The 27,605-nt window shown below is 41.3% G+C and overlaps 3 protein-coding genes across 13 annotated transcripts in view; 1 reads left to right on the forward strand and 2 right to left on the reverse strand.

Moving 5' to 3' along the window:
• LOC110976575 (peroxisomal sarcosine oxidase-like) overlaps window positions 1-11,603 on the forward strand; it is a 13,489-nt gene extending 1,886 nt beyond the window's left edge. Inside the window, exons 1-8 of one of the 5 annotated variants that reach the window (XM_087140718.1) lie at window positions 2,587-2,658; window positions 4,308-4,603; window positions 5,228-5,441; window positions 6,205-6,390; window positions 6,984-7,118; window positions 7,730-7,900; window positions 8,613-8,688; window positions 9,487-11,603. In XM_087140718.1, coding sequence (XP_086996844.1) covers window positions 4,317-4,603; window positions 5,228-5,441; window positions 6,205-6,390; window positions 6,984-7,118; window positions 7,730-7,900; window positions 8,613-8,688; window positions 9,487-9,614 — 1,197 coding nt within the window. In that variant the 5' untranslated portion in view covers window positions 2,587-2,658; window positions 4,308-4,316 and the 3' untranslated portion in view covers window positions 9,615-11,603. The other 4 variants (XM_022229959.2, XM_022229962.2, XM_022229960.2 and 1 more) reach the window with 4 other exon arrangements.
• LOC110976691 (uncharacterized) lies at window positions 11,518-17,862 on the reverse strand. The gene is made up of 3 exons (XM_087140721.1): window positions 16,763-17,862; window positions 15,568-15,676; window positions 11,518-13,811 (listed from the first exon to the last, which is right to left on the reverse strand). Exons 1-3 carry the CDS (start codon window positions 16,998-17,000, stop codon window positions 13,487-13,489), a joined length of 672 nt encoding a protein of 223 aa, XP_086996847.1. The 5' UTR covers window positions 17,001-17,862; the 3' UTR covers window positions 11,518-13,486.
• Window positions 17,863-18,007: 145 nt separating this feature from the next.
• On the reverse strand, window positions 18,008-27,516 carry LOC110976686 (L-serine dehydratase/L-threonine deaminase-like). Of its 7 annotated transcripts, none has more exons than XM_022230177.2 (8): window positions 27,456-27,516; window positions 25,469-25,626; window positions 24,914-24,953; window positions 23,908-24,047; window positions 22,274-22,365; window positions 21,256-21,483; window positions 20,636-20,760; window positions 18,008-20,038 (listed from the first exon to the last, which is right to left on the reverse strand). In XM_022230177.2, exons 2-8 carry the CDS (start codon window positions 25,613-25,615, stop codon window positions 19,848-19,850), a joined length of 963 nt encoding a protein of 320 aa, XP_022085869.2. In that variant the 5' UTR covers window positions 25,616-25,626; window positions 27,456-27,516; the 3' UTR covers window positions 18,008-19,847. The 7 variants fall into 7 exon arrangements, with proteins under 7 accessions (XP_022085869.2, XP_022085866.2, XP_022085867.2 ...); XM_022230174.2 differs by having other exon boundaries at window positions 27,344-27,509; XM_022230175.2 differs by having other exon boundaries at window positions 27,356-27,508.
• Between the last annotated feature and the right edge of the window lie 89 nt (window positions 27,517-27,605).

A 27,605-nucleotide genomic window follows, 5' to 3' on the forward strand; every position in this document is an offset into this window, starting at 1 on the left:
TCATCGGTCTTTCTTCATCGGTCTTTCGTCATCAGTCTTTCGTCATCGGTCTTTCGTCATCGGTCTTTCGTCATCGGTCTTTCTTCATCGGTCTTTCTTCGTCGATCTTTTTTCATCACTCTTTCTTCATCGATCTTTTTTCATCGCTCTTCCTTCATCGATCAAAAGAGATCGATCGATCGATGTAGAAGAACGATCGATCGATGTAGGGGAACGATCGATCGGTGTAGGGGAACGATCGATCGATGTAGGGGAACGATCGATCGATGTAGGGGAACGATCGATCGATGTTGAAGAACGATCGATGTGTTGCCTCCCAGTTTTTTGCCTCTTTGGCGTTCCATACTCGCGGGTTATGTTTCTGCAGTTCGAGCGCAATAACAGGCTTATGTTTCTCATACACGTATAACTATAATGGGTGTCAGGTCAACTCGCCCCCTGACCGACTCGCCCCTTTCCAACTCGCCCCCTCGTAAACTCGCCCCCTGACCGACTCGCCTCTTACCAACTCGCCCCATGGCCGACTCTCCCCCTGACCGACTCGCCCCCTGACCGACTCGCCCCCTAGGAACATCAAGCAAATATGGCCGGCCCAATGTATTTAAAAAAATGCTTCTTACGGACGAACGACTCACGGACGGTAATGGATATTTGGACATCACCACTAATCGCTTACTTATTCAAATGCTTCCTACGTCCACTGTCTGATTAGGTTATTTGTACATCCAACATACCCTCAGGATCAACAACTTCGAACCCTCCGTTCCATTTATATTTGGGTATGTAACCGAGGTCTGCAGAAAGGACGCAGTGGGCAGATCATGGCAGATAGAAATAGTGGCGTATCTACGGAGGGTAGCAAGGGGGACATGAGCCCCGGGTGCCACATTTGGGGGCGTCAAAAAAAAGAGGGGGGGGGGAAAGAAGGAAAAAAAGGCGAAATCGAAAACCAAAAATTACACCTGTTGTTTCATATGGCAACATGGGGCCCATTTGGGGCCGTGTTTTCATATAAGTTTTATTTTACCCTTTAACACGCTACAGATTACTCCACTCAATATTCCCTGCAGGGGTGCAAATAAGCGCCAATAGCAAGGGCAGAATTAGGTTAATGCAGGGTGGAATAGGGTGATGGCACATTAATGTGTGACTTTTGATGTGCTTTTCAACTCAGCGAGAATTTTCCACAAAGCTTTACCGAATGTGTCAGTCACCCAGTCACTCTTCGCTTATTGAAAAATCGCATAATGAGGGATTAAACGGAGTGACACGATGCAGCCGACTTCTTCAGTCGGCTTCCTCAGTCGGCCTCCCTTGTTTGGTCCGCCAAGCAGCAAAAGGTGATGAACTGTCTCAATCAATGCATTGGCGGTGAATCAATAGAATGGGTAACGAGACCAACAAGGTTCAACTATTTTTGGAAGACCGTGATTTGCCGGCCGGTGTTGAATGTTACCCACAGTAACCTTTCTCAATCCCCCAATTTTAATATGAATTTACACACATCCAAGGGGGTTATGGTTAGGCCTACAGACGTTCTGAGAATAGTTCGACCATTATGTTCTTGGTTCAATGCTGGGTTTTTGATTGCATGCTTTTCAGTGGTTGTTAAAATTAAGTACTTATAAAATAGGGTGCCAGCTTCTGGAATCGCTTGAGTTAACCAATGATCCGCTCTATTTTATACATAAAATAGTTCCCGAACTTCATGGAATGACCAACATATCTTGCGATACGTTAGATGACAAAACTGAATACCAGGCAAGATGAGACGGAGGGGTACCCCCCTTACCTGTCCAATCCCCATACACACTGTAGACTATTGTTACCTAACACATCCCCCCTAGAAGTCTGTAAAGAATTCCGGAGATCCCGATCAAACAATGACCCACACAAAGGCGGGGGGGGGGTTCTCTCCGTCCCATATCTTGCTTCAAATGAAATTGAATGCAAAAGGTGTAACACGAGTAACCAAAAGGAATTTGGTTTTCCCATTCAGGATATATACATGTATTAATTTTTTTCATGTGCGTAATTTTTCTTCCTTTTTGGAATTGAATATCTTTGAGAGTGTTTTTTATTTTGTTTATTAGTAACGGGCACCAGATGACAAGTAGGCCTAGGCTAATCTTCTTGAAGTGACCCGATAACCAGTTCTGTTGTTATGTACCCAGTTCAGATAAGCGCTGGCAGAGTCGACCCAAAATGTTTAAATTTATTTTCGTAATATTTTTGGGAGTGATTTTAACTCGTGATATTCGTATTTTTCTTCCTGTTTTGGAATTGAATATCTTTGAGAGTGTTTTAATTTCTTTACTGGTAACTTAATGTATATTCTTCCGGTAGCTTTTTAAAAGCTTTTTTTAATTAAACGATGTGATGTAGTTCAGAAGACATTCTAATCTTGTCAGTTTCCTTTTGGTGTTTCCCTATCTAGTTATACCTGACTACAATAATTATAACTTAACCCAGAACCTATTTTTAAGGGCAGCAATCACCGATTCCATCTCTGACTGACTGTGTTTTTTATTAAACGGTGGATGGGCCAGCCATACGTGCTTGGCAAACTTAGGGGGCGAGTTGGCTAGGGGGCGAGTCGGTCGGGGGGCGAGTTGGCTAGGGGCGAGTCGGCCAGGGGGCGAGTTGACCTACAATCCTGTAAGGCTAGCAAACTCACATATTTTTCCATGTTTGTTTGTTTGTTTTTGGTTTGTTTTCTTTTTTTAGGTCAGTGCTGAGGATCTAGGAATCAATGTTACATTAATTCAACTAATGTAACTGTCATCAACATAAACTCTACTGGCCAAAGGTCACATGCACGAAACGTGTGCGGTTTCCTTTTGCTGAATGTGGCGTGTACATGTATTGCATATGTACCTATGAAACGACTTTGTAAGTTGTATGGTATAGTATACGTATGGTACGTCTACGGTTTTACTGAAAATTCTTGTCTTTATTTCACTTTGTAAATGCAAGCAGATTTAAGGGCAAATTACAGAAGCAAGTGGGCTGGAAAGTCCCCAAAATTGCACCAGAGAGCAGCTAGACTCCTCAATTTTCCGGGGCCCTGGGGCGGGTCCTGATTCCCACACCGTGGCTTCGGAAAAGTCAATCACCTGACGGAGGATAGAAAACACTGGTGCCCCCCACACACCTTTTTTTAAACTCTCTGACGGGCCCGAATAAAAGAAAAATAGGATTTTAAAGATAATCGGAGAACGAAAGGAGGAAGAAAAAGATGAAAACAGAAGAAACCAGAATCTCCGACGAAAAAAAATGCAACGGGGAGGGGTGTAGTGAGCAGTGAATAAAATCACTAAAGTGTGAGGCGGCTGGGCGTCTACTGGGCTGCCCACAGCTAGCTGTCCACGAACAGCACCCGCGCAGTCAGCGTCTTGTCTTTGTATGTGTCTGTGCCCCGCCCTCGCGTCCAACTTAAAGTTGAAGACTCACCTGCTGGCCACTTAACCCGGACTCCGGTAAGGAAGATTATCGACAAGTGCTACAAATACAATCATGGCCTGGCACTCTTTAGTGGGCAACTCTAAACTTTATCATAGACCCACTATCTTGGGCGCTAGAACTCCTTTTTCAAATTTTTACTAAATTTGCCTAATTCCTTATACTAAATTCCGAATTCAGTGGTTTCCTCTGTTTAGTTAAGGAAAAGGTATGTAAAGTACACATTTATTTGTATTTCTTGCCATATTTGTTAAAAAAAAGGCCTACACATAGGCCTACTTTCTTGTGTTCTGGGCAGTATCAATGATTGTGCACAAAGTTACACATTTGATATAAATTAATCACAAGAAGTGATTTCTGTTTCATTTAAATATTACTTTTTTGTACTAGATGACTTACAATTACATATTCATAAATTTCATGTGAAAAATAAATGGATATTTAATGAAACAAAAGATTTTACTTGACAAATAAATGACTAAACAATGAAACAAAAAGCCCTTTTGCCTTATGTAGTTGCCTGCTGCAAGGTCATTAGATTTGATGCTACAACGGTTTAAAACTGATTTACAACTTCAGGAATATTATGTTGTAGTTACAGAAAGTTTTAGAATCTGAAGGGATGTCTATTGAAGATGGATACTCTACAGGACTTCAAGTTCCCATCCTTATTAAAAAGAGGAAAGTAGGTCTGTCCATGTTATTATTCCATGCTGTGTTCCGTGGTCCTCTCTTTAATGTTGACTCCTGTGGAGACGTCCGGCAATATAGCGCGGTCAAAGTCCAACAAAGTTGTTTGAAGTGGTATCAAAGGTTATTATACTTTTCGCTGCAAACCTTTTCAGGTGTGCAATATGGCCAAGCTGCTAACGGATCGGCACAGTGGAGAGAGGGGCGTGTATGACTGTATCGTGGTGGGTGGGGGTGCCATAGGGTTAGGCACAGCCCTTCACCTGGTCCGACAGGGCTACCGGACTCTTCTACTGGAGCAGTTTTCCTTCCCACATACCCGGGGCAGCTCAGCGGGGCCGTCACGTATGTATCGCAATGCTTACATCGAGGAACATCACGCTAAGATGGTGCAGGAGATCTGGCAGATGTGGGAGGAACTTGAGCAGGAAACGAAGACAACGCTACACAAGTAAGTTAACTATTGGAATAAAACTTTTGGTTACTTATTAACCTTTAATTTATTTCATCCCAAGTGTTATATTCTGACATGAGTAGAAGCTAGTTGATATGGCCTAAAAGCAAACACAAACACAATATTCGCACCTCAAACTTGCATTAAGTTGAACGCGTGTTAACTTGAGCAAATTTCTGTTGCAACTCTTTTGTGATGTCAAATTGGCTTTGCTTTCACGTCGGCCTGTGGTACAGGTTTGCAGAAAATGTAGTGAACTTGCTAACCTGTTTTTGCCAGCCTCAGGGTTTATCGTGTGTGTATGGTATGGCACACCACAGGCATCACACAAGACCCTTTTAAATGGGGGGGGGTGCCATCAATAAATTTACAGGAGTGTTAGGATAATGTGATTCCCAGACTCCAAAAATAATGACATGTACCCCCATTCCCCTTGTAATTTTGCAGGCAAAACTAAGTAATGCTATGGGGGGTTGGAACACTTCCCAAGTTCCTGCAATGCTCAAGTGAAATGGTCAAATCCAGTGTAGGCCTTACATGGGCTTCAGTCACATGACAGCTGTGGGGTTAATTCAAAGGTCAGCTTAGCCCAGCTTCATTTTTGGGGGCCTCTTTCAACAGAAGAACTGGACTGTTGGTGATCAATAACGAGAACGTGGCAGCCTTCCACCAGTTACGAGACAACCTGGTGAGGCATCGGCTGCCATTCCAAGATCTGACCACAGAACAGTTGGTCCGTCGATTTCCTCTGATGTCATACAGAGGCCATTACAACATCCTCCTAGACACAGAAGCTGGCTTCCTTATTGCCAACAAGTGCCTTCGTACAATGCTGGTATTTACTGGTCTGCCTTGAGCCAATGCTCTGTTTGTATGTTATCTCAGGTCCCTGCTGACGCTGGTCTCTTTTGATCAGTTGACGCATGGAGATTCCTCCATGGTTGAAGGCAATGCATGTGTGGTCATCAGGGTCAGTACCACACATGTACATATACAGGCACTGATGGAGTGTGTGGCCATGTTTGAATCACTTGGCTACAGCCGTGAACAATGCAAATGGCTACTGTAGCCAATGGCTGGCAGCTGCTTCCATTTCCAACAGACCTGTGTTTAGGGCTGTGCCGAATATCCAGATATTCGATCGAGTATTATTTCTGAAATATTTGATTATGCAAAATTCATGAAAACAAAGGGAGAATTTTCTTTTGTTTTAAATGAAAAAATTGTACTGTGGGGTCTTGTTTCAAGAAGATTCAAATGAAAAGTGACAAAAATCTCTATGATTCAAAAAGTAAATTACTCAATTACTCTCTAAATCTTCCAAAATCGTGGCTGGAGATACTCCAAGGTGTGAGAAGCTATTATAGTGATTATAATGTGCAATTGGGTGCGTTATTGCAACTGATTTAGTATATGGATTGTTCATCAACAATCCACGGGTCGGTACGACCAAATATTCGAATATCGAATCAAAGGACGAATATCTAAATAGTGAACTGTGTTGTTACGAGTCATAGCCACATAATTTGAGCATATTTTTGCGAGGTGCTGTACATTGCCAACATTAAAATAGTTTCTTTAACAACTAATTTTTCTAGGATCAGTTTGTCAAGAAGGGAGGTACGCTGCATGACGGTGAGAAGGTTGTCAAGATTGTACCCCATCGGATGGTCACCGTGTGTACAAACAAGGGACATGAGTACAAGGCCGGAAGTCTCGTCTTGACTCCCGGGCCCTGGGCCCCTAAGCTTCTGAAGCCCCTTGGCTTGGATCTACCATTGAAGGCAAGATATGTTACCCTCAACACCTGTTCATGTTAGTCAAGGGACAAACTAAGGCAACTCGGCAGAGCTTGAAAAGAAGGTTGCTGATATTCAGGAGAGAGAAAAAAGTTCTCCTTTGAGTAGTGCACCTCAACAAGTTACGGTTGTCTGCAGTTTTCATTGGTCCACATGTCCAAAGTGAAATGGTGAGAGAAGGGTGTTTTTGTTGAGTTTTGCAATGATGACAGTGAAAGATGCCAGCCATTTTGCCGTAAAAACACTTTTATTACATATGTATTTCTTCACAATATGTACTGAATAGCAGACATACATGTAAAATCAGTAAATCTGAAAATTGTACACAGATTAACTTAAGCTAAAAGAATTGCGTGTATTAGCAAAAATCTTTTATATTCTACCAGGAGATTATTGAGGAGATTGAAGGACTGAGGAAGGTAGAACTTTACACAGACATTGATGGAGTATGTCAAAGAAAGTACCACTTTTTTCACAAAAGTTATCCGACAAAAATGCTAGGAGCATGGTTATGATTTACTGTTGTAGAGAAATTTAATCCATTCGAAAGAACTCAACGAATTCACCCTTTCTGACAGGTGTGGAGAGTGAACGTCTGTTTCTTCAAGGAAAAGCAGCCTGGCTCTTACCTAAACTACCCAGCGATGTTTGACGAGACGAAGGACGGATTCATATATTGTTTCCCAAGCCGTGATTATCCAGGCTACATGAAGGTTAGCTGGGTCCTGATTGGGTGTAGATCCGTGGAAGAGGGAATGCAGGCAGACGAGAGAGAGGATGGAATGTGGTCAACAAGAATGGCAAGAGATTACCATAGAAAGGCGATGTTTCATTGTGCATTGTGGGAAATCATGGTCAGCAAATGCGATTGGAGCAAGTCATGTTCCCATTTTATTTCCGATTTCAACAATCTGTTTCTTCGTGGCACCATGCCTGGGCAGTGGCGTATCCTGCCAGGATGGGGTGGAGCAAGTTAACTCCAACCACCCAGAGATAGGATTTTATTTTTATTTGTTTTAACATTTGTCAAGGAATTGAAAACAGGCAAACTTTTGAAATGTTACTAGTACTTTTCTTGTGGTGGTGGTTTCGTATTTTGGATTTAAAAAAAAATGGGACCTCTGAAAAGAAATCCCAGTTCCCCCCCCCCATCAAAACCTGGACGCGCCACTGTGCATGGGCGTTTATTCCCATATGAGTGGATGGGGCGACTCCCGGAATGTCTCAGTGGAACACTGCAAGGCTTCCTAGGTTTTGAGAGACACTTCTTGCCGCAGTGAGCGAAATGTGACTCATTTGGGTTCCTTTTTGTTTGAATCACCAGTTTGGTTATCATCTTCAGTGGGACGAAGTAGACCCAGATGACCGAGACCGACCAGGACAGGCCGGGGGGAATAAACTGATGGTGGACATTGAGGCGATGAAAGCGTACGTTCAGGAACACTTCCCAGGTTTAGAGCCAGAGCCGTCCATCGTTGAGAACTGCATGTACACAGTGAGTCCAATTTCCACCAACAGAAACCCCTCAATTTTTGGTAGTATCATAAGGAAGGAAAAACAGGATTTTAGGGTTTTTTAAAGTGATATCATGCATAGAAGTTGATGCCAGTTATGCCAAAAGTGTAAAGTGAATGTTTGCATCAAATTCTTATTCCTTTTACCCCTTCGTGCCAGGACGCGGGTAGAGCTGCCGTAAAAATCTAGATCCTCAGCCCGCTTTTCAGCTATTATTCTCGGCCCACACTCGAGTGAACACGGTGAAAGAAGGCAGACCCTGGCTCTTGTATATATGGTGATTGGCCTTTGTGTGTAGCCCAGAAATGAAAAGACCGAATTTGCATCATAATCACCAGCTTCACAATTGTCCCCACTTTGAAAAGAGGTAACGGGAATGTGGAAGCGTGAGTAGAGCCGCATGCCACAGAACAATCAGCCTTTTCACTGTGTAATTCAAAGCGTGCAGAGCACGCAGGGCCACAAACCGAGAATTTGCGGTTTGGCAGGTGGCCTTCGAAGGGCCAAGCGCGGCTGGAATTCTTGGAGTCGGCTTTCGGGAAGAAATTCCCGTCGTCAAGGGGTTAATGCAAGAAAAAAACAGCCTTGGGTATTTGCTCGTTGTAAGATGGATTGTCCGAAAATTGCGCAATGTGTTCAGAACGTCAGACAGATATAAAAACTTGGTTTTTTTTTCAATTCAATGTACGCAGTGCACTCCTGAAGAAGAAATCATTATTGATACCCACCCAGTCTACCACAACATAGCTATTGGATGCGGCTTTTCAGGTAATTAACTTGTGACAAATGTTTTTAGGACTACAAATGAATTGTGTACTTGCAAAATATGACAACTTGGCACAGCCTCGCCAAGTAAAATGAATCCAAACTCAAAGCAAATTTTTTTTTTAAGTTGAATTTTACTCATATGTGACAAGTATTTCACTACCACCAGACAAAAAGTTAAACTGATGTCAACTTTGAAATGCACAACGTCCACACGGGTATTTCAAGTGACAAATCCCAGTTCTGATTGATTTTTCATGGACAGTTGTATTTTGCTTCTTGTACATTTTCTCTTTTGTGTGTTTGTTCAGCAAAATAAGGTTATCAGTTGTAGCTGATTCCAAGATGTCGCTTCTTTTAGTAGCTCCATTTAAACCTGTTTCCTGGGTTTAATTTACTGAGAAACTTGTTTTGCCCTTCGGCATTTTGTTGGGAAATCTTTCAGCAAGGTTGCTGTCGGTTGCCATACCGTACCTACCACGATTCTACACAGTACGATGTACAACGTGCATTTTTGTGGGAATTGTGCAGTTGCTGATTTTAGAAACTTTTTAATATTTCACTTTACTTGGCATCGTCTACTTGTTAAAGCTAAACTGAATTTTCTTGTATTTTTTATATTCCTCTGCTGTGAAACAAAAATTGGGAAACAGCAGGTACTTTTTTCAAAGTTGATATTCCACATTTCCTTGAATTTCTCTCTGAGGTTTGTTCAATGGTGGTGTATTTCATTATCAAAATTCTATTTGTGACAATCTTAACATTCCTTTTTGATATTTTATACACCTTCATTACTTGCAGGGAAAGGATTCAAAATGGCTCTGTTAATGGGCAAGATATTGGGTGACCTTGCCATGGGCAAGCCTTCAACCTACGACCTCAGCCCCATCAGTATGAAGCGATTCCTTCACCAGAAAGCCAAGCTCTAACTTCCCCCAAGACAACAGTATTTAGTTCTGGAAATTTGAAAGCCGGGACCCATCTCCTCTAGTTTATTGAAGTCACTTCATTTGATTTGTCGGAGACCTCTGGTGTTTGTAATTTTTGGCGATATTTGGTGGTCTTTTTCAAAAATTATCAATAGCATGCATTCTTTGATTGTTCTAAATATAATTGTTTATTGAGATATTTAAGTTTGGTTCTTTTTTTAACATTTTAACAAGTGTCCACACAACTGAAACTTGTCCCCTTCTCTCCACAAAAGAATCCCTCCTAAAAGAAGAGCTAACTACTACAGCATACCTGCTAAGTGCTCAGCGTTAATCCAAATTGTTCTGATTTTGGAGGTTTAAAAGATTTAAAACTGCGTGTGCAGATTTTTCAATTTTCCAAAGAGAAATAAAATCTGAAATGTCTCACAAATTACCCTGCAACACATGGGAGCTTTGCATATCCCCACTGCCACAACGGTACTGGACAGAGTCTGAACTTATGCACACACACGTAACCAGTAAGGGGCCTCACCCCAAAGCACTTGCATCACACTTGCATAGACTTGGTGTTCTGTTTTCTGACTTTATAATTTTTATGCATTGTGGCTTCCAAAATCAGCTTTTAATGCTGAACTTCAACCTTTCTGCCAAAAGTGGGTGGAAAATACACAAGAATGATAACCTATGTGGGCTGCACAGGCCAGTATGTGTCATTGTTATCTATTGTCTGGCTCCAATCATGGGAACAAGGTCTAAATTGCAAAGGACAACGATTGCCAACCATTACACAAATGCTTCACAATGGTAACTAATACGAACTCATGTACTTTTATTACTGTACAGGGAAGAAATTGAAATGTATGGATGGGGTATTTCATAAGCAAGTATCACTTTTATTGGAATGAAACAATTTTGTTTGAATCAGTGACTAACCTCAAGATAAGGTTTTGACAAGTCTTAGTATTGCACTGGTGACCACACTAATTTACTGTGGTGTGATGTGACCATCATCGATCAAGAGGAAAACTTCTTGCTGCTTTTTAAATGATTAGGATTTTTTGACATAAAAATATACATCAAATTTTATATCCTTGAGAAAAAGCAGTATTCAAGTAGCAGTCCTCAATCCTTCATCTGTTGGAGGATTGAAGACTGTTACAAGGTTATACAGCATGCGGCAAATTTTCAAGTGAATGAGTACAAAATGTTCGTCACACATTCACCTGCAGGCCTTGCACTAACTTTTTTCTCCTGGCTGGCCCACTGGGCTAGTTCACTGGATATTTTACAAGCCCATTTAGAGTTTTACTAGCCCGTATGTAAAAAATTTAAAACCCTGAATTTGTTATCAGCTCACCAATAAAGAATTTGACATTTCAGAAAATAAAAGGCTGAGGGTATAAATAAAGAGGCATGTATGTTAGTTACACATCACTTGAGTCACTGGTAACGGTGTCGGGAACAAAATCACCTCTTTGCTCCACCGTTTGCCTCATTTGGGTTGTTTACGTAAGCCAAAAATTGCCACTTTTTGCTTACTTTGATAATTATATTGATATATTGATTTATTTTATTGAATAGATGTATTTATTTTGATCTAAGTTTTAACAGGTTGGCTTATTCTGAATATTTCACTAGCCCACTGGGCAACCACGGAACCAAGTTTAGGTAGCCCGGAGCATTTTTAGGTAGAATTTGTACGCTGGGCTAGTACTATTTCGAGGCCTGACCTGTTTCCTGCATTTTTGTGAGACAAATGCATACACGGGCAAATGGCAACAATGCCCTCTCCTCGCTGTAATTTACACAACCTCTATTGTGTAATTGTTTTTGTATTCCAGATATGAAGGTTAAGCACATTATTAAGCGTTTATTATACATGCATCAATAAAACTGCATCTTAGGTTTGTCTAAAAGAGAAATTGTATTTCAAAATCCATACAGAATACATGCAAGTATTAAAGAATAAACAAACACATTAAGTCATTTCAGTGAATCTTTGCCGAGTCCTTATTGGTAAATATAAACCAGGGAGTTTGATACTCCAATCCCTCAGCAACGATAGAAATATTGTCAGCTGTTTTGTTAGTTAATTAACTTTTGAGGGTTAGTTATTTTGTGCAGTGGAATGCCTAATGCCGCTGTTGGTAACCTCATGACCAGGTGGCGGAATTTCGTCCAGAAATCTCTTAGCTTTTCTCAAGAAGCACTTTTTTTTATAATGTCATTCGGCGAGTGGTATTAGAAGCCATTACTGCAGTGGCACCTGGCTTGCTTGCAGGTGGTACACCTGCCTGGAAATATTGCATTTAATGCTCCCTGAAAACCACAGAATTGCAGCCAGCCAGAATGCATTTGAGCGCTTCTGGCCCAAGAACGTGCATGAAATGTGACTGAATAGGATGCCACCTGCCACCATGGTCTTACCATCTTCTCGGATCAGCCTAAAAGGTTATTGTCATAATGCCAGAAGTGTGTGACGGTAAAGACAGCGTATAAACTGTACATGGTTAAGTATCTGTTCTCCGAGCACCTTCAAACAGTATTTTTTAAATGCGTACTCTTTACTCGAAAGTGATAAAGGATTTACTATGCTCTGTCTGAGTCTGTCACTTGATTTCAAGCATGGGAGGTGCTTTCAGTGACATATTTTTAAATGGATAGTGTGGGTAAAAACTGCTTAGTTGGCAGGAGTAAACAATTCTGGAAGTGCTGGAAAGATACCACTTTCATGATTAAATTTTGAGAAACGAATCTTAAAGCCATAGTTTCAGTGATTTGGTCTTGGTTTGCATTAGAGCAAACAAACTGAGCTCTTAGTTTGGACTTTTCACTCGGTTTGACATCTTGATTATTATTATTATTTCTGGTAATGACACCAAGGATTCCTCAAAACTACCCTAGGCACTGTAGCTCGTAAGCCTGAAGAAACCTGTAGAGAGGAGACAATGAGAAGCAGTTACAGTTTAGAGGTTGGAGGAAAACCCCAGAGAAATGTTCTAGGTAAAACCCACAGAATCAGGTAGGGAATAAAAACCCCTATCCACACGTAGACCGAGCCGGGAATCGAACCCAGACCGCTGAGGTGGAAGGCAAGGAAAGAACCACTGCACCAACCTGACTCCCCTGGAAATGAACATTTTGTGTATGTGAATACTGTTGATTTCCTATAGATTTAGATAATGGGAAAGGCCTTCAAAATGTAGCTTTAGGGACTTGTGGCTTGTTTTCTTAACTTTGGTCACCTTTAATATGGAAAGCAATGGCTTTATAGAAATTTGTTTTGTTTTTGTTATTTCTAATAACTCTAATTTGTAAACTGAACTAAAAAAAAATTACGAATTGTTTTTTTCTCTCTCTCAAAACCAAAGCCTACTCACAGTGAGTCTGAATTTGGTAACGTAACACTGAGCTGAAATAAGCTTGCTATACACCCGGACATATGTTTAGGGTAATTAAATTACCATTACTACTTTTGGTAAGCAAAAAAGAATACAAAATTTCAAGTAAGAAAGGCTTAGAGCATCAGAATATTATACAAAACTTCATTTGTACACAAAAATAAGAATGTACAAAACTTTGTCGCCTTTGGCGTGGTTTGATGTCCCATCCCCTGGTACGAGTGTACCATCCCTAAGAGGGGCACTTCAATTTTATTTAAAAAGTTGACATAAAAACAACCAAATATTTAAAGTTACTTGGGTTAGCGCTTTGGTTATTTCTGAATTAATTGAATACAGACACAACTGTATGGGAAATGACTGAAACCACAGCTATAGACTCGGGTAGAAATTCAGGCTGTGGTTAAGTAAATTTTGACATGGCCTTCCTTGCTACGGAAATCATGGAGGCTGCTGATTGGTGATTTCTCAACCTGATTCTTTGGGATGTATGATCGTGCAGCATCTGGAGAATGACCGGCTTGTATCAGATTCATCCCTCAGTTGAATCCTTTCTGATTTCTGGACGTTCACCCGCTCGGAATGCTTCTCGATGATGCGGTCCACTAGCGTCTCAAAGCAATAGTCCACGTTGCTGTTGGCCTGGGAACACACCTCCACGTATGGCATGTCAAAGTGTTCGGCCAGTCGCCGGATGCTGTCCTCGGCAACCTCCCGGTTCTCGTTTTGACAGTGGGTACCCACCAGGATGGCTTGGACCAGCTTGTCTGCATTCTTGTATAGCTCCTCATGCCTTGAATTGGGTGAGACAAGGGGAATGTAAAAAAAATTATCAAGCTAAGGGCTAAAGAGAAAAATCATACCTTTGAGACAAGGAAGATGTAAAAAGTTGCCAAGCTAAGGGGGTCAAAAAGACAAAATAAAATTAAGAGAAGGGATCCGAATGACTAAGCCCCACCCCACATCTGCCACTTGATAACTATTTCTCCATTGATTGCTTTAAATAAATGAGAATACCCTGACAAATTGCAGAACAAAAAAACTTTATTAGTACACAGCCTTGCTTTTTTAATTAATAATTGAAGCATACATGGGGTGCTGTGTAATTTTTGATCTTTAAATTAAATTGTGGGAAAAAGAATCATTTTCTGGAACTTGTACATACATGTATAATTTACTGATGGAATTTGTCTTGAAATTAATTCCAATGAATTTTGTAGCATTATGGAAAATGTGACTATGCAATTCGTATTGATTTATGTTTCCATTTCATATTTACACCACTGGGGTTTCGAGGTCAGAAAAGGGTATTCAATACAATACATTCCTTTTACAAGAGAGTTTTGTAAATTTTTGACTCTGAGAAAAGAATGTCTTTTGAATATGTTATACAGACCCATAAGAACTGTCTAATTAAGACATAAGTATAAGTAACCCAGAAAAATAGCTGAGAATGGCACAGTTATGGGGGAACTCACACTACCAAAAAAATACATGTACATGTAACTAACCAAGGATCTTTCACCACTTCGTGCCGGGTGCCCAGAACCAGAGATGTTGGCTTTATACGAAAAGCCGGGGTGACCGAAATCGGACAAAGGAGCTTGGCCTTGTAACAAAAGACCGTACTTGGAACAAAAGACTGGGCTGCTGGGAATTGCCAACATTTTTTCAGTTTTCAATAGCGGAGGAAATCCGTCATTGTTTTGAATGACTATATCACTGTTTGCGGCATTCAGCACGAGCGGATTACCACCGGGGACAAAAGTGCTCCAGTGATGAGCGATACAATACCGATGCACGCTAATCTAGTCCACATTTGAAAACACGCCAGCAGCACACTGGGCCAGCATCCTTTAAAGGGGGTGGTCAGGCAGGGAGGGTGTCATTTTCTGTCTTTGTTTATGTCAGTTTGTATCCATGTTTTCAATGGGGAGGGACGTAAAGAAGGTTGGAGAAACGGTGTTAAACTGTCATAACCAAAAGCCAATCGAGTTTTGTTTGGAGGGCAGCTGACTAGAGGAAGCTTAGGCCAAACAAATTACTTGTGTTTCCTATTACACTAAAAAATCAATTAGGGTGGTTGGTTGGGTAAAATATTATTTTTTTACTCTAAATTTTTATAGCCCAAAAAATTGGGGTTGGATGATGTATTTGGGGGGGCTGGTATATTTGTAACAGGTACTAAGTCAGTGTCAGATTAATGTGCCATGAATTAATCAAGCCAACGATTATTGTATTGTTGTCAATCTCCGGCCCCAAAAAATTAAAACAATACAATGTACAGGACGATGTACACAAAATTGGGCTCAGGGCAAGGCACCATACATTTTTATATTTCAATGATTTGTCGAATAAAAAAATATAGGTTCCGCATGATTTTCTAGGTTGGGTCAGATAACTGCAAACACAGGTATTTTGGGGTTTGGCCTTATGGTGCTTCCTTGTAGTCCTTATAACGGGGGGGGGGTTATGCCTAAACCTTTCTCCTGTAGATGGGGCCCAACACATACAATTAATCACAAACAGACTAACTGTTCAGATCCTACCAGTATGTCAAGTGTTGAAAGGACATCTCGTTGGTCAGATCAAACACCAGCAGGGCACCGGTGATTGCACTGTAATGTGACCTGGTCAGGCTCCTGTATCGCTCCAAACCTACAGTCAACAGAAGTCGGATAATGCACGTCAACTTGTAAGTGAAATTGATATTTCCCTGCCCCTTGCCACTTTTCGAGTCCTCTGTTGCTGTTCCACACTTCATACCGGGTTTGAAATTTTTATGGTTTACGGTCAAATTTTAAAGACACAACGTAACACAGGATTTTTATTTTTTTTCCCGGTATTCAATGCTCCCCATCCCTGGGGCTGGGAATTTGGGAAGCCGAGAAAGTAAGACTTACCTACTTGCCAGGGACAAACTAAGATGGAATATAAATTGTTGACAGAAAAATATTCACCCCAGAAAGATTAATTTTTATGCCCTTTAATGTAAACGCGAGCTAAATCTTTAATAAACATGTCTGCATTCCTTCAATCAATTTGTCGTTGGCTTCTGAAAAGAAATTCAAAGAACTGGAAACACCTGCACTGCTAGGGTACAGTATATTTGACTGTGAACTGCTTCCTGATATGCTTATTTTTGTTGTAGCCACAGGAACTCTGTAATTATGAACTTGAATTCAACATTTAGAATTTGGGTAATTGTAAATTTTAGACTTTTTTTCTTGAAAGAAAATCCTCCCAAGCAGCGAGTAATTGATATTGCAATTTCTTTCATTCAAAAAAATAAATAAATAAATTGGCAATCACTGGGATCAAACCCCTAATTTCAATCTTGGGGTCACACGGGCACGTACTGCACCTAGAAGCTATACTATGTGTGCACTCACCACATCACTCAGATGAAGTGAACCAAATGATGCCAAAATGGATCCCAGCAAAATATACATAGTAAGAGTTCTATATATGGACATCACTCTCCCTTGCCAAGGTTTATTATCTATCAGAAAGCAATAACGTGTACTAATAAGTCAAATTTAGAAGAGAAAGTATTGAAGCATTTATTTGGAAAACACTTAGACTTTTCAAATCAGTCCCAAGTGATGTCTGGATACCGAACTCTTCTCGAGTACTTCTTTGCTCATGATATCAGAAATTCATATATTTTTTTCCCGATGTCATGAGCATTAGGACTGGTGTTACTCAAGCTGACAGACCACCATATACATGCTCCAAATTAACCTGCAGTGTCTTTGATTTCCAACTTGATCCTGCGCCCATTTCTTATCAACATCTTGGTTCTCACGTCTATGTTGTGATCCGAGGGAGTTCGGCTTCCGTTCCGGTCCGTGTATCTTAGCAACAAACTGGTCTTGCCAGCGCCTGCATCCCCAACCATGGCAATGCGTATGTGGTAACTGATGTCCAATTCCTCGTCAAACTTCTCGTACGCGTCCTCCCGCGCCCGGGACAAACTCATGATCTTGCACTTCTCTTAATTTTTAAACAAAAAGCTCATCAAATTCACATTTCAATGCTTTAAATCAGGGAAAGCGGTGCTGTGCAAAAGAGACCTACAAAGAGAGAATATACAGAAAAACTAAAATAAAAAGTCTGACGTAAACTTTTTGGTGCCCTGTGACTTTGCCCTGGCCTTGTCATGACTGTTACCCCTTTCCGGCCTGCTCCACCCGTTTTCCATGCTAATTTACCACGGAGACAGGTGCCATTACTTATGCCCCACAATACACGCGATCTGGGTACGCTTTGGGAGGGTACCACACAGGAACTCGGCGAGCAAAACTTCCCAAAAACTTTTTGACATGTGAATAGAGGGCGCTGTTTCATGCGGGAACGTCCAATACTCGACTTGGGCTCCGTCTCAGGCTTCGTTCCCAAAACAAATCCCCGATTGTCGGCCTGAAGCATTTAAATTAAATTGAGTTACTGTTCTTTCAGGATCTCTTGCATCTTATCTGATGTTTTGTGGTACTATTAGACTAATTACTGCGCTTACAGCTTCAAAGTCAGCTAGTAAAAAACAGTTGAAAATTGAGACGGAGCCGAAGTTGAGCATTGGAAAACGGTCCAAGGTTACCCGTGACGTGACCGAAACGGACTTCCAGAGCTACGGCCAGGTCTATTGTCTGCGTATCTCCACGCATAGTAGACACAAAAACCCACGACACCCAAAACTTTGTTCGTCTTTGTGTTTTACATTCGCCATTAGTTCTACTAGGCCTCTTTCATAACGCCAACTTTTCATGCGGCCGGACAAATTTCGTGTCAGTGTCACATTTATAATTATTTTCTACATTGGTGAAAGAGAACTTTACTCTCATTCTGTAACTTTTGTGCATCATTCGTCACCCTTCTACAGATGGTCAGTCTACCAGTCAGTTGTGGCCAAGAGACAGTCACTCATTTGTAGAAATAAGAAGTCTGTTGTTTTTCACACTCAAAGAGAATGCAACTGCAAACAAGGGCTTTGGAATACTGACCCTTTGTTATCACCCTGATTAATACCACACATATATGAAAAACTTATATGGCCAATAACAATTACAAAGTTAAAAGCGAAATACAGAGGTTTGGGGTCACCAGTTACAGCCGCTGAGCAAACAGATATTTAAGTACATGTACTTTACAATAAACCTGTGCACCATCTCAAGTTAAAATATTGAAATACAAATAAATACTCTTTTTATGACAATTTGCGTGCCTGTTACCAAAACACTTGGTTTTTCTTTTTCTATAGAACATATGACATGCATTTCTTGTAAAGGGTGCCCACATAAAAAGTATACCACAAAACGCATTCTTGAAAACAAGGAATGTACCTAAATCAATCTTATCTGCTTTGTTTTCGCTACTTACCTCATCAGTTTAATGTGCAAGTCCTTCACATGGCCCTCATCTCTGTCAATGCACATCTGACATCTTCGTAACATGTCCCTTACTGCTCGTCTGATCATTTCAAAGTCTTGATGGAGATTACTGACTTCTTCCACTATTCTTGCACGTTAACTCCTGAACATTAGCTGAGGGTGTAGTGAAAATTTGGTTCTGAAGGTAACGCCATAAAAAGGAATCGCCTTCACCCCACATGCTGACTTTTGTTATCAATGTGCAACTTCTCACAGTTCTTCAAACAAAGGCGTTTGGTATTCTGCACACTTGCATGGTCTAACCTCATTAATCACATATGCAAACTTATCACAGTGCCGATTTCAGTGCCCTTAACACCGGTCTAGTTTGTTCACTCATCTGTGTCAATAACATCACAAGCTGAAAACTACTGCAAAGAGGGCAGTCTGCCCTTTCTAGAGATATATTTCTCTTTCCCATATATAAAGTAGTTTTGCTATTACAGTAATTTACAGTAAATTACAGTAATTTACTGCTATTACAGTAATCTCGTTATAGTTTTTATGTGGACACCCTGTATATTTGAATATGTATGAAAATATATTGAATACAGGATTTAACTTTAAGCACTGCAGTGCACTGGTTTCAGTATCTTCGGATATTGTCAATAAACCAAATGCATTTGAAAGTCCTTCAAGGATAAAACTTGGTCGGTTAATAAAATGAAACCATTTTAAAACAATTTAATAATTAGCTTCAAATCACCCAGTCAGTCATGATGATAATTACTTGAACGAACCACTTGAAGGTGATTTTAAGTTGCCTTCCATTCTGTTGCATGGAAGAAGCATTCTTGTAAATCCAAACAAATTTGAAAAAAAATGCCTCCAGCTCCTTGACAAATAGATTCCGTAAATTCGACTTGCCTTATATTACAATGCATTATATACTTTGGTCACGAAGAGGTCATTTTGGATCCACTGTTCTGCATCTGGTTTATACCAGGCCTGTTTGTTTCACAGGGATCTGGATCTAGATCAGTGATCCTATCGCTGATTTGCACCATCAATCGGGTGGGTTTTGGTGTCCGTAAACCAATGACGCAAGTTGATGACAAATGGGATGGCATCAGACTATTTTTATGAGTGGCATTCTTTGCAAGCCTCCAATTCCAGTTTTCAATCTTTGGCTCAAAATACTTGAGTATATTCAATCACAAATTTGCAGTTATTGATCAGAGTAGACTGGTGCTTATTTATCATCAAAAGTCATTTCAGTGCTTTCTCAAAAGTTCCCAAAATGAACAGTTAGCCTCACTTTCAATTTCAATTTGGCTGACTCATGGATAAATTCTGTCCTTCCACTGCAAAATACAAACATTAAACAATCCTGCTGTGTGCTCAATTTGACTGATAGATTTCAACCACAGTCTGTGTTTCTGAGACACGTTTAGGCTAATTCACAGCCCAACTGAGGACTTATACTCCAGAAGTCTGTCCAACGAGATGCTGCTCCCTCCGCACACAATCAACAGGACGGACTGCAGGTCCTTCCGTAGCTTTCCGCTGTCTTGGAGATCGGTGAGGACATTGCTGTAGATGCAGGACAGGGCGGCGCCACAAGCCAGCTCCACTAGCATCCGGTGATCATCTGAGACAGAAAAACACCAGTAATGAAAGGTCAGAATTGTGTGCTGCAAGCTGATTTGGCACAACGCAAAAGCCACAGATTTGAGGCTTAGCTCTGTAATGTGCTCAAGGCCGACTCGCAAAAAATTGTGTAGCCATGCAAAGTTTAAAGTATTCTAGACATCTTGGACAAGTGACAATTACAGCTTTTACGACTCCTGTTCCCTTGCAATTTCAAAGCAGTCTCTGAACAATTACTGAGTTTTCTCTGCCGGCCATTTTTGAAAATACATTTACCTTTTCTTAATTGGAACTAGGCAGTAAATCTCAAATGTCTCTCCCAAATCTAAACAAGTTTTTTTGTTACATTCAAAAACCAAGAGCTAGGCATTTCTTGTATAAACCTGAACCCTCACCCTGCAGGGTATTTCGGTATTTGAAACCCTGCCAAACAGATCAGTCCACATCATTTGGCCAAGAGGCTTGCCTGCCAAGTGCTAAGGGAATGCCACAGTTTATTTCTTTTTAACTTATGCTTACCAGGAATGAGAGAAAGCAACAAGGGCAAATAACATATCATTTCAGCCTCTTCATTATAAAAAACTGCTATTTCTAGTACCTAAGAACTTCAGGCATCCATTGACGGCATCCCGATCGTCCACTACCACAGAGATAATTGGATGTTCCTTATAACACTCCAAACTTCTTCTGCAAACAGTCAGTGCCCCAAGACACTTAGCTTTGCTATATATCAAGAGGGAAAAAATTGGTTCAATTCAATGAAAATTTTGCAGGTTCTGAAGAAAGAATCATTTAGTTTCTCTCAATGTATATGATATAAATTTCAAATCTAAGATTTTCAAAAGGTGATTATTTTCCAACACAGTAAAACATTCTGTGGAATTCTGTCAACTGTTCAAATCCACACTTCAGGAATATAATACAATTACAAATTAGGAAGATGTCACCTTCAATGCGAGATTTTTCAGTCAGTGGTGTGTTACAAGCATTGAAATATCAGTGTGTAAAATAAATAAAGTCACAAGATTACCTGGGTGAGTTTCGAACCTACAACCTCCTCATTGGTAGTTTTATGGTGTGAATCGATGTAATATGGTTTTTTCAGTCTGTAGTCAAGACATCATAGTCCTGTGCCCGGCGTGACCTGTCCTCTTTTGTTATTTTTACAATTAATTCTTGAAGTGGGATTTTAAAACAAAAGGTTACAGTCCCCTATACCTGGTTATGTCCGGCAGCGTCACTAGTTCTCCGGCCATCACTGCCTGGTTGTAGCTGTCAGCGCCTCTCGTTTCCATGGCAATGATGGGGACATCCTGCCAGCCCGCTTTCTGCATTCCTTGCACCACCCCACAGAGTAAGCCACCGCCCCCGATGCAGATGATGACGGCATCTGGCTTGGAGGGAATCTCTCGTTCACACTCGGCGATGACGGAGCTGTGCCCTTCCCTGAGTGAAGGAAAAGGTTTAGGATTCAGACACAAGCAACCTTTCCAGCCGCTCTCGAATGTTTTGAAGGGTCTCCAAGTTATTTAGAATTACTTCTTTAACCCTAACCCCCAAGGGTTGCTGGCCCTAACCTTCCCCATTTACACAAAGTTAAACACCCATATGGGACTTTGTGCACAGAGGCTGTTGGACTTTGTTTTTCTGAGGTATGCCAAACCCAATGCAAAAGCCAGCTGTTATGGGCCTACCAGACCTATCCCCACAGAATTAAACACTTTACTACTGTTTAATTCTGTGTGGTTGGGGAAGGTTGGAGCTAAGTAAAAAAAAAAAAGACTGGTTTCACACAAAACAAGGATACCACATCACAACTATTTGGCACCAGTTTCCCATCCAGAGAGAGCAGAGTATACATATGAACACATGATTCTTATCTTGTAGCTGTTGCATGTTAAGTCTTGGAGCTTCACCACGAAAGGCCGGACACTAAAGTTAAAGAAGAGTGACCTTTCAAAATGCTCTGAAATATTCTAGAACAGCTGGCAAAGTTACAACGGACATTGGGAATAACAGTTCAGATACTCCTATCTTAGGGACACCCATTCAAAAATGGTACACTCTAATGACTGATGACTGTAACTTAAAGATCCTCTGCCATTTGTGTAAATGCGATGTCAGCCTACCCTGGATACTGTTGCTAGGAAACACAGTTTCCTCTTTCATTCACACACAGAACCCTCTACTCATTACGGCAATCAAACTCTGACAGTCTTTGGAGACACATACATACCACACATCCGGATGATCAAATGGATGGATTACAATTGACCCGTCTGTCTCCTCTGCCAACTTCAAAGCATACTCATTGGCGTTATCCCATACCTGAGAAATGGACAGAAGAGGAAAAGTTCCTAGTCTTCAGCAACAAGAATGAACAGACCTTATTTATGGGGATGGTGGTAATCTGGTTACCGGGTGATGCCAGACCATTATGAGTTCAAAACCTCACTTTCAGTTTTTTGTGAAATACGGCTTGAAAAATTCCTCACAAACTCCATCACAGATATCACAAATTAGAAATTATGCATTCACTTGGAACGGGCTTCATTTTGTTTCTGTTAATTTTACTTTCAGGTTCCAAAAATGAACAGTAAACCTCATTTTCAATTCGAGATGGCCGACATGAATACAGTCTATTGCATCTCTTCTGAGCTTAATTAAACTCTGCTCACAACACTTCCACAAAGTGGCCTCTGCGCTGACTAAGCAGAAATTTCTATAAACAACCTGGAAGTGACCTACTCTACCTTTTAAAGTCAAATATGGAGTGCATTTGGCAGTCATCACAAGAACTGGTCCAGCTGTTTTTCTCTAATTGTTTTGGGGGTTAGTTACTACATCGTAACACCCATAGGAAATTTTCAAATGAGAAATAGCCAAACTTCTTGGATATGACTAACGAAATGTACCCTTGACTTCTCCACACGTCAAACGCATTTTGGCTTTGAAACTCTACATGCTAAAAAGAGACACTGTAGCTACGAGTTCCATGCATAACCAAGAGAAGGGAATTTTGAGCTACTACATAAGAGTCACCAGGGACACATCACAGGCACGTTCTTGTTCGTGTCTGGCATGTACATGTAAAATGTATGAATTATTTCACACATCTTTTGTGCATTTGGCTTTCACCCCTGTACCTATTTACCACCTGCGAGCCCCAGGTTGGCAATTCCGAACAGAGCAGGTATCAGCTGGACAAGCTGCAACATAAATGATATAAAGCAGAGATAGGAGGGAGGGCGGTGCCTGGCATGCCCCTCCTTTTCTTGAGGGGGAAATGTTTTTCTTCTTCTTTTGTTCACAAATGGTCCATTAATGAATTCAACATGTCCCACTCGTTCATTCCAGGCATCCCCCTTTTTCCTGAATAATAATAGGATCTGTCATTGACATAACAATGGCAAGTGCCAAGCAGGGAAGTCGAATTCAGAGTGGGAGACGATAAAAAAATGCCTGCAAAAAGACGTAATAAAGATGCTTCAAACTGCTTGCTGACTACAGTGACCTAAGATATACACATGTACATTGAAAAAGTCTACGCTTCAAATCTGACAGAATCTTTCTCAGGAATAAGAGACAAGAAAACAAAATTCAAGAGACTAAAAAGCATTTTGCAAGACTACTTGACAACTTCTGAATCAGCCTTTGGGCCAGTTATTTGGCTACGGCCGTCAACATGCAACACACAAAAATAAAAGCTCCCAGACAGTGACAGAGTCTTTTTTCCCTAAACAAATGTACTCTTGCTAAGCCATAGCCAAGTACTTTGGACGATGCCTGTGACTCACACTGACATGGTATTTATCCAAAAAAAAAACTGGAGCTGAGAAGCAGATTTTCAGGAAATATGTACGTAATTACTTTGCCACGGACGATGACATTAGCTCCTTCGTTTCTGAGTCCGTCTGCTACAAAGGTGGGAGTGCTCTCAGGGATAACGATGGTGGCGGGCATGCCCAGCTGTCTGGCCGCGTAGGCCGTGGCAAACCCTGCATTACCGCCTGTTGTAAGGAGAAGAAATAAAGACTAGAATGGACACAAAACCTTTAGACAAGTCCAACTGGTCAACTTCTAACTCAAATTGTATGTGCACATGCGAATCGGCTCAGTTTTACACAAGCTGTCAACTCCTTCACTGACCAATGAGAACGGATACTGACAACCAGCAATGCAGTCATGCCCAAAGGCCTGTTCCAAGTGATCAACTCAACAGCCCAACCATGCACCATTTAGGCAATACTGGTTGAATTTCATCGTTAACTATCGTCACTGCTCCACTGTGCCACTAGCTACATCTATATTGCATTTTCCCCCAGATAGGCTTAGCCTATTTCATAGTTGTGCGACTTGTGTCCATATGTCTCGGTTGTGGCCGACTGCAGCATGCACTCCTCCTGGAAACGGCCGTGGCCACCAGCCAGAAACTTTCACAGGCTTGCTGCCAGATGAAGCTAAAACTGTCGGGTCCAGGCTTATCCTTGGTGGGAAGACGCATCCTTAGCAAACATCTTTTTTCTGTTGTTGTTGTTGTTGTGATTTCTTTTGTTGTTGACACAAATAACAAACAGTTATTGTGTCTCCAAACCGTAACGTATTTTACAGATGCTCGTGGTAATGCATTCAACAGTTAAGAAATAGAGAAGAACTTCTATCTATGTATGTTCCCTTTTACAAATTATGTTTTATTTCAAGCATGCCTGGATTTTTGGATGTCAATCTGAGGCTTGTCCAAGTATCGATCAAAGCCTAGCTAAAGCCTTCACTTTTCCTAAAATTTAGATCAGCAAAATTGGCCATGTCAATAAGAAAAAAATCCCCTTTACGTGTAAATAAATAACTTTGAAGAAATGGCTAGAGTAAACAATACCTGATGAACAGATGATGTGTTTGCCTCCTTTTTGGATTGCCTAAAATGGGAACAAGAGCCCAGAAAATTCTTAGAAGCTGAATTTCCAATTTTTGCAAACAGAATCAGAGTGCAAACAGGGGTGGGTGTGGCTAAGACTGAATCATTGCAAGACGGATGTTGAGTATCGGTGTGCTTTTACAGGTTCTATTGGAACAAAGCAGACACTTCGCTTTGAAACGAAAGAAATCAGAAGTCACTTTAGAGGCATTCTTGGGAAGCAAGACTTTTTCTTTTTCTGTCTATCTTTTATCTTCCAACTCTTAGCAAGTGGCTTGTCAAAAGTCACAATTTATTCTCACCAAGGTTGTTTCGGAATTTGCAAATAAGAAAATAAACCGATAACAAAGTACGACCTGGTCCCTGCCATTTTTTTGGTAGAGTTTATATTTCATGGGTTTCCAAGAATTCATCCCTGTTGAACAATCAAATCACTCTGACAGTCCTAAAGCTCACAATAATATGATTTTTTTTCTCACTTACTAGGGAGTCAGGACTGAATATTCTTTGTTTTACCTTCTGTATCCTGTGCCCAATACCCCTTATCTTGAAGGAAGAAGACGGTTGAGTGTTGTCACACTTGACGAAGACTTTGCAGCCGGCTCGCTTGGCCATGGGTAAGCTCTCCAGGAGAGGAGAGCATATGTGAAGCGGCTTATTCATTGCGTCAGCGCCTGAGAATAAAATGAAGAGTGAACACGCTCAGACTGGGGCAAGTTTCAATGAGGACTATAGTTAAATACAGTTCAAGCAACATCGCCAAAACGATTAATGGTTAGCACCATCTAATTTATAACGGGTTTTGCCCTAACCCAACGTATATATTAATAAACACTGTATGCTCAGTTCTTGTCCGAAAGCTTGCGAAAAAATTCACAAACTTACTCGGGTGAGACTCGAACCCACGACCTCCTGCTTACTAGTGCAGATGTCTTAACCACTCGACCACCGAGCTTGCCGTGGTCGGCTGGCCGGTCCGAGTCAGGTGTAGCAGCGGATACTGCGAACTATTTCAAGGAGGTCGTGGGTTCGAGTCCCACCCGAGTAAGCTTGTGAATTTTTTCGCAAGCTCTCGGACAAGCACTGAGCATACAGTGTTTATTAATACATACTTTGGGTAAGGGCAAAACCCGTTGTAAATTAACATCTCCCCAACACAAAAAAATACATCTTGAAATAGCACCATCTAGTTGACCATTTGGAATCCGGCCGTAGAGCATGGTCGAACCACTGGTTCCCAGTAGTTGATTTCATTTATTAGTACAAAGGAATCCAGTGACATGAAAATAACTGTACCTTAACATGTCACTCACTGTGAGTGCTATGAGTTTGCAGGCGACGAGCGATGAGTCATTTTACAAAATAGGCAACAACAAGAGCCAAATGTAGAAAGATTGAATGCATCTCAACCTTCTCCAAGTTTTAGCAGCTCAAACCTGACAGAATTGTACATTTCATTTTATCCCTGAGACCGAGATGACCTGGGACAAAGTTGACTTGGGACCGAGTTGACCTAGGACCGAGTTGATGTTGGACCAAGTTGATTCCAATTCGGGTTCGATGTCTGCCGCATCGTCGGAGTGTGGCGGACATTAAATCCCATCATGCCCACAAGTGTGGCCGGGACAACTCACCCTTAGCCAACTAAACTTGGAACAACTCAACCATTGAGACAACTTGACCATTTGTGGCTCAAATGGACAGACAACTTGACCGTGAGGGCAAATTGTCAATTGAGACAAGTTGACTCATAATGGGTGCACTTCCACCTGCACTTTGCATTAACCCCCAAATTAAAAAGAGAAAGGACTGGGGGACAGATTTACCATCTCCCACGTCCCACACCGGCAGACTATAGCAATTAATCATCGGTACGGTGTGTCCAAAGCCATGACACTGTGCATGCCACATCGCTATCGCAGCCACGCACCATGCTTGTTGGGAAGGCTGACCCACTGTCCACCAGTCCAGTGCAGGCTACGTCATCAGGTCCCTATGCACACCATGCCTGGCGAGTCAAGTCGCAACAAGTAAGTAGGGCCCAATTTGACATTTAGCAAATTTGCCCAAACACATGCATGACATGACCTGCAATCTGTGTCAAATGCCCTAAACTCTGTCATGTACATGTCTTGAAAGGTCCAGTTTTCTTAACAGATGACTTGATAAACGGTCGAGTTGTCCCATCGGTCTACCCCCAGAACTGTCCGCCCCGCTAACCCCCCTTGAGCAACTTCTGGGGCTACCACCGGTCCAGTCATGCCAGTTGTCCCAAGTCAAGTTGGCATGCGTGATGTTGGCAAAAAGGGTCGAGTTGTCCATCGACCATGACGACGTGGCTCACATTTCTGGAGTAGGGTGCAAGCTCACCCATTCTGGCTTCATACAAACCTGTAAACTTACAAAATCTACCGAGACAAACTTCACTTGAAAAGGAACCTGAGAATATTTTGAGCCAGACTGAACGAAATAACCCTCATCCGCTATCGCTATGTCAACGTACATGTACAGTAAACATTATACGTGCGTTGCACCGCAGACAAACGATGTCATGTGTATATGTACACGTGAGTTAACTTTTAATCTAGCGCCCTCTGTTGCCGTTCGAACTTTTCTGCAGCAGATTGTCAATATTTCCTGTTTGCTTTGATGT

This window comes from Acanthaster planci, linkage group LG09 (genome assembly GCF_054643075.1).
Source record: "Acanthaster planci isolate LZ-2023a linkage group LG09, COTS_SCS, whole genome shotgun sequence".
Lineage (NCBI taxonomy): Eukaryota > Metazoa > Echinodermata > Asteroidea > Valvatida > Acanthasteridae > Acanthaster > Acanthaster planci.

What these genes read in the sequence shown, in the direction of transcription:
- LOC110976686 (XM_022230171.2), bottom strand. Translation starts at nt 26,863, where the DNA reads ATGTGGCATGCACAGTGTCATGGCTTTGGACACACCGTACCGATGATT. An exon ending in TTTGATCATCCGGATGTGTG is followed by an intron (nt 21,484 to 22,273) that starts GTATGTATGTGT and finishes TCCTTCACTCAG; the next exon opens with GGAAGGGCACAGCTCCGTCA. An exon ending in ACGCTGCCGGACATAACCAG is followed by an intron (nt 20,761 to 21,255) that starts GTATAGGGGACT and finishes CTTGATATATAG; the next exon opens with CAAAGCTAAGTGTCTTGGGG.
- LOC110976691 (XM_087140721.1), bottom strand. Translation starts at nt 17,000, where the DNA reads ATGAGTTTGTCCCGGGCGCGGGAGGACGCGTACGAGAAGTTTGACGAG. An exon ending in GGAAATCAAAGACACTGCAG is followed by an intron (nt 15,677 to 16,762) that starts GTTAATTTGGAG and finishes TGTTGACTGTAG; the next exon opens with GTTTGGAGCGATACAGGAGC. An exon ending in TTTCAACACTTGACATACTG is followed by an intron (nt 13,812 to 15,567) that starts GTAGGATCTGAA and finishes ACCCAATTCAAG; the next exon opens with GCATGAGGAGCTATACAAGA.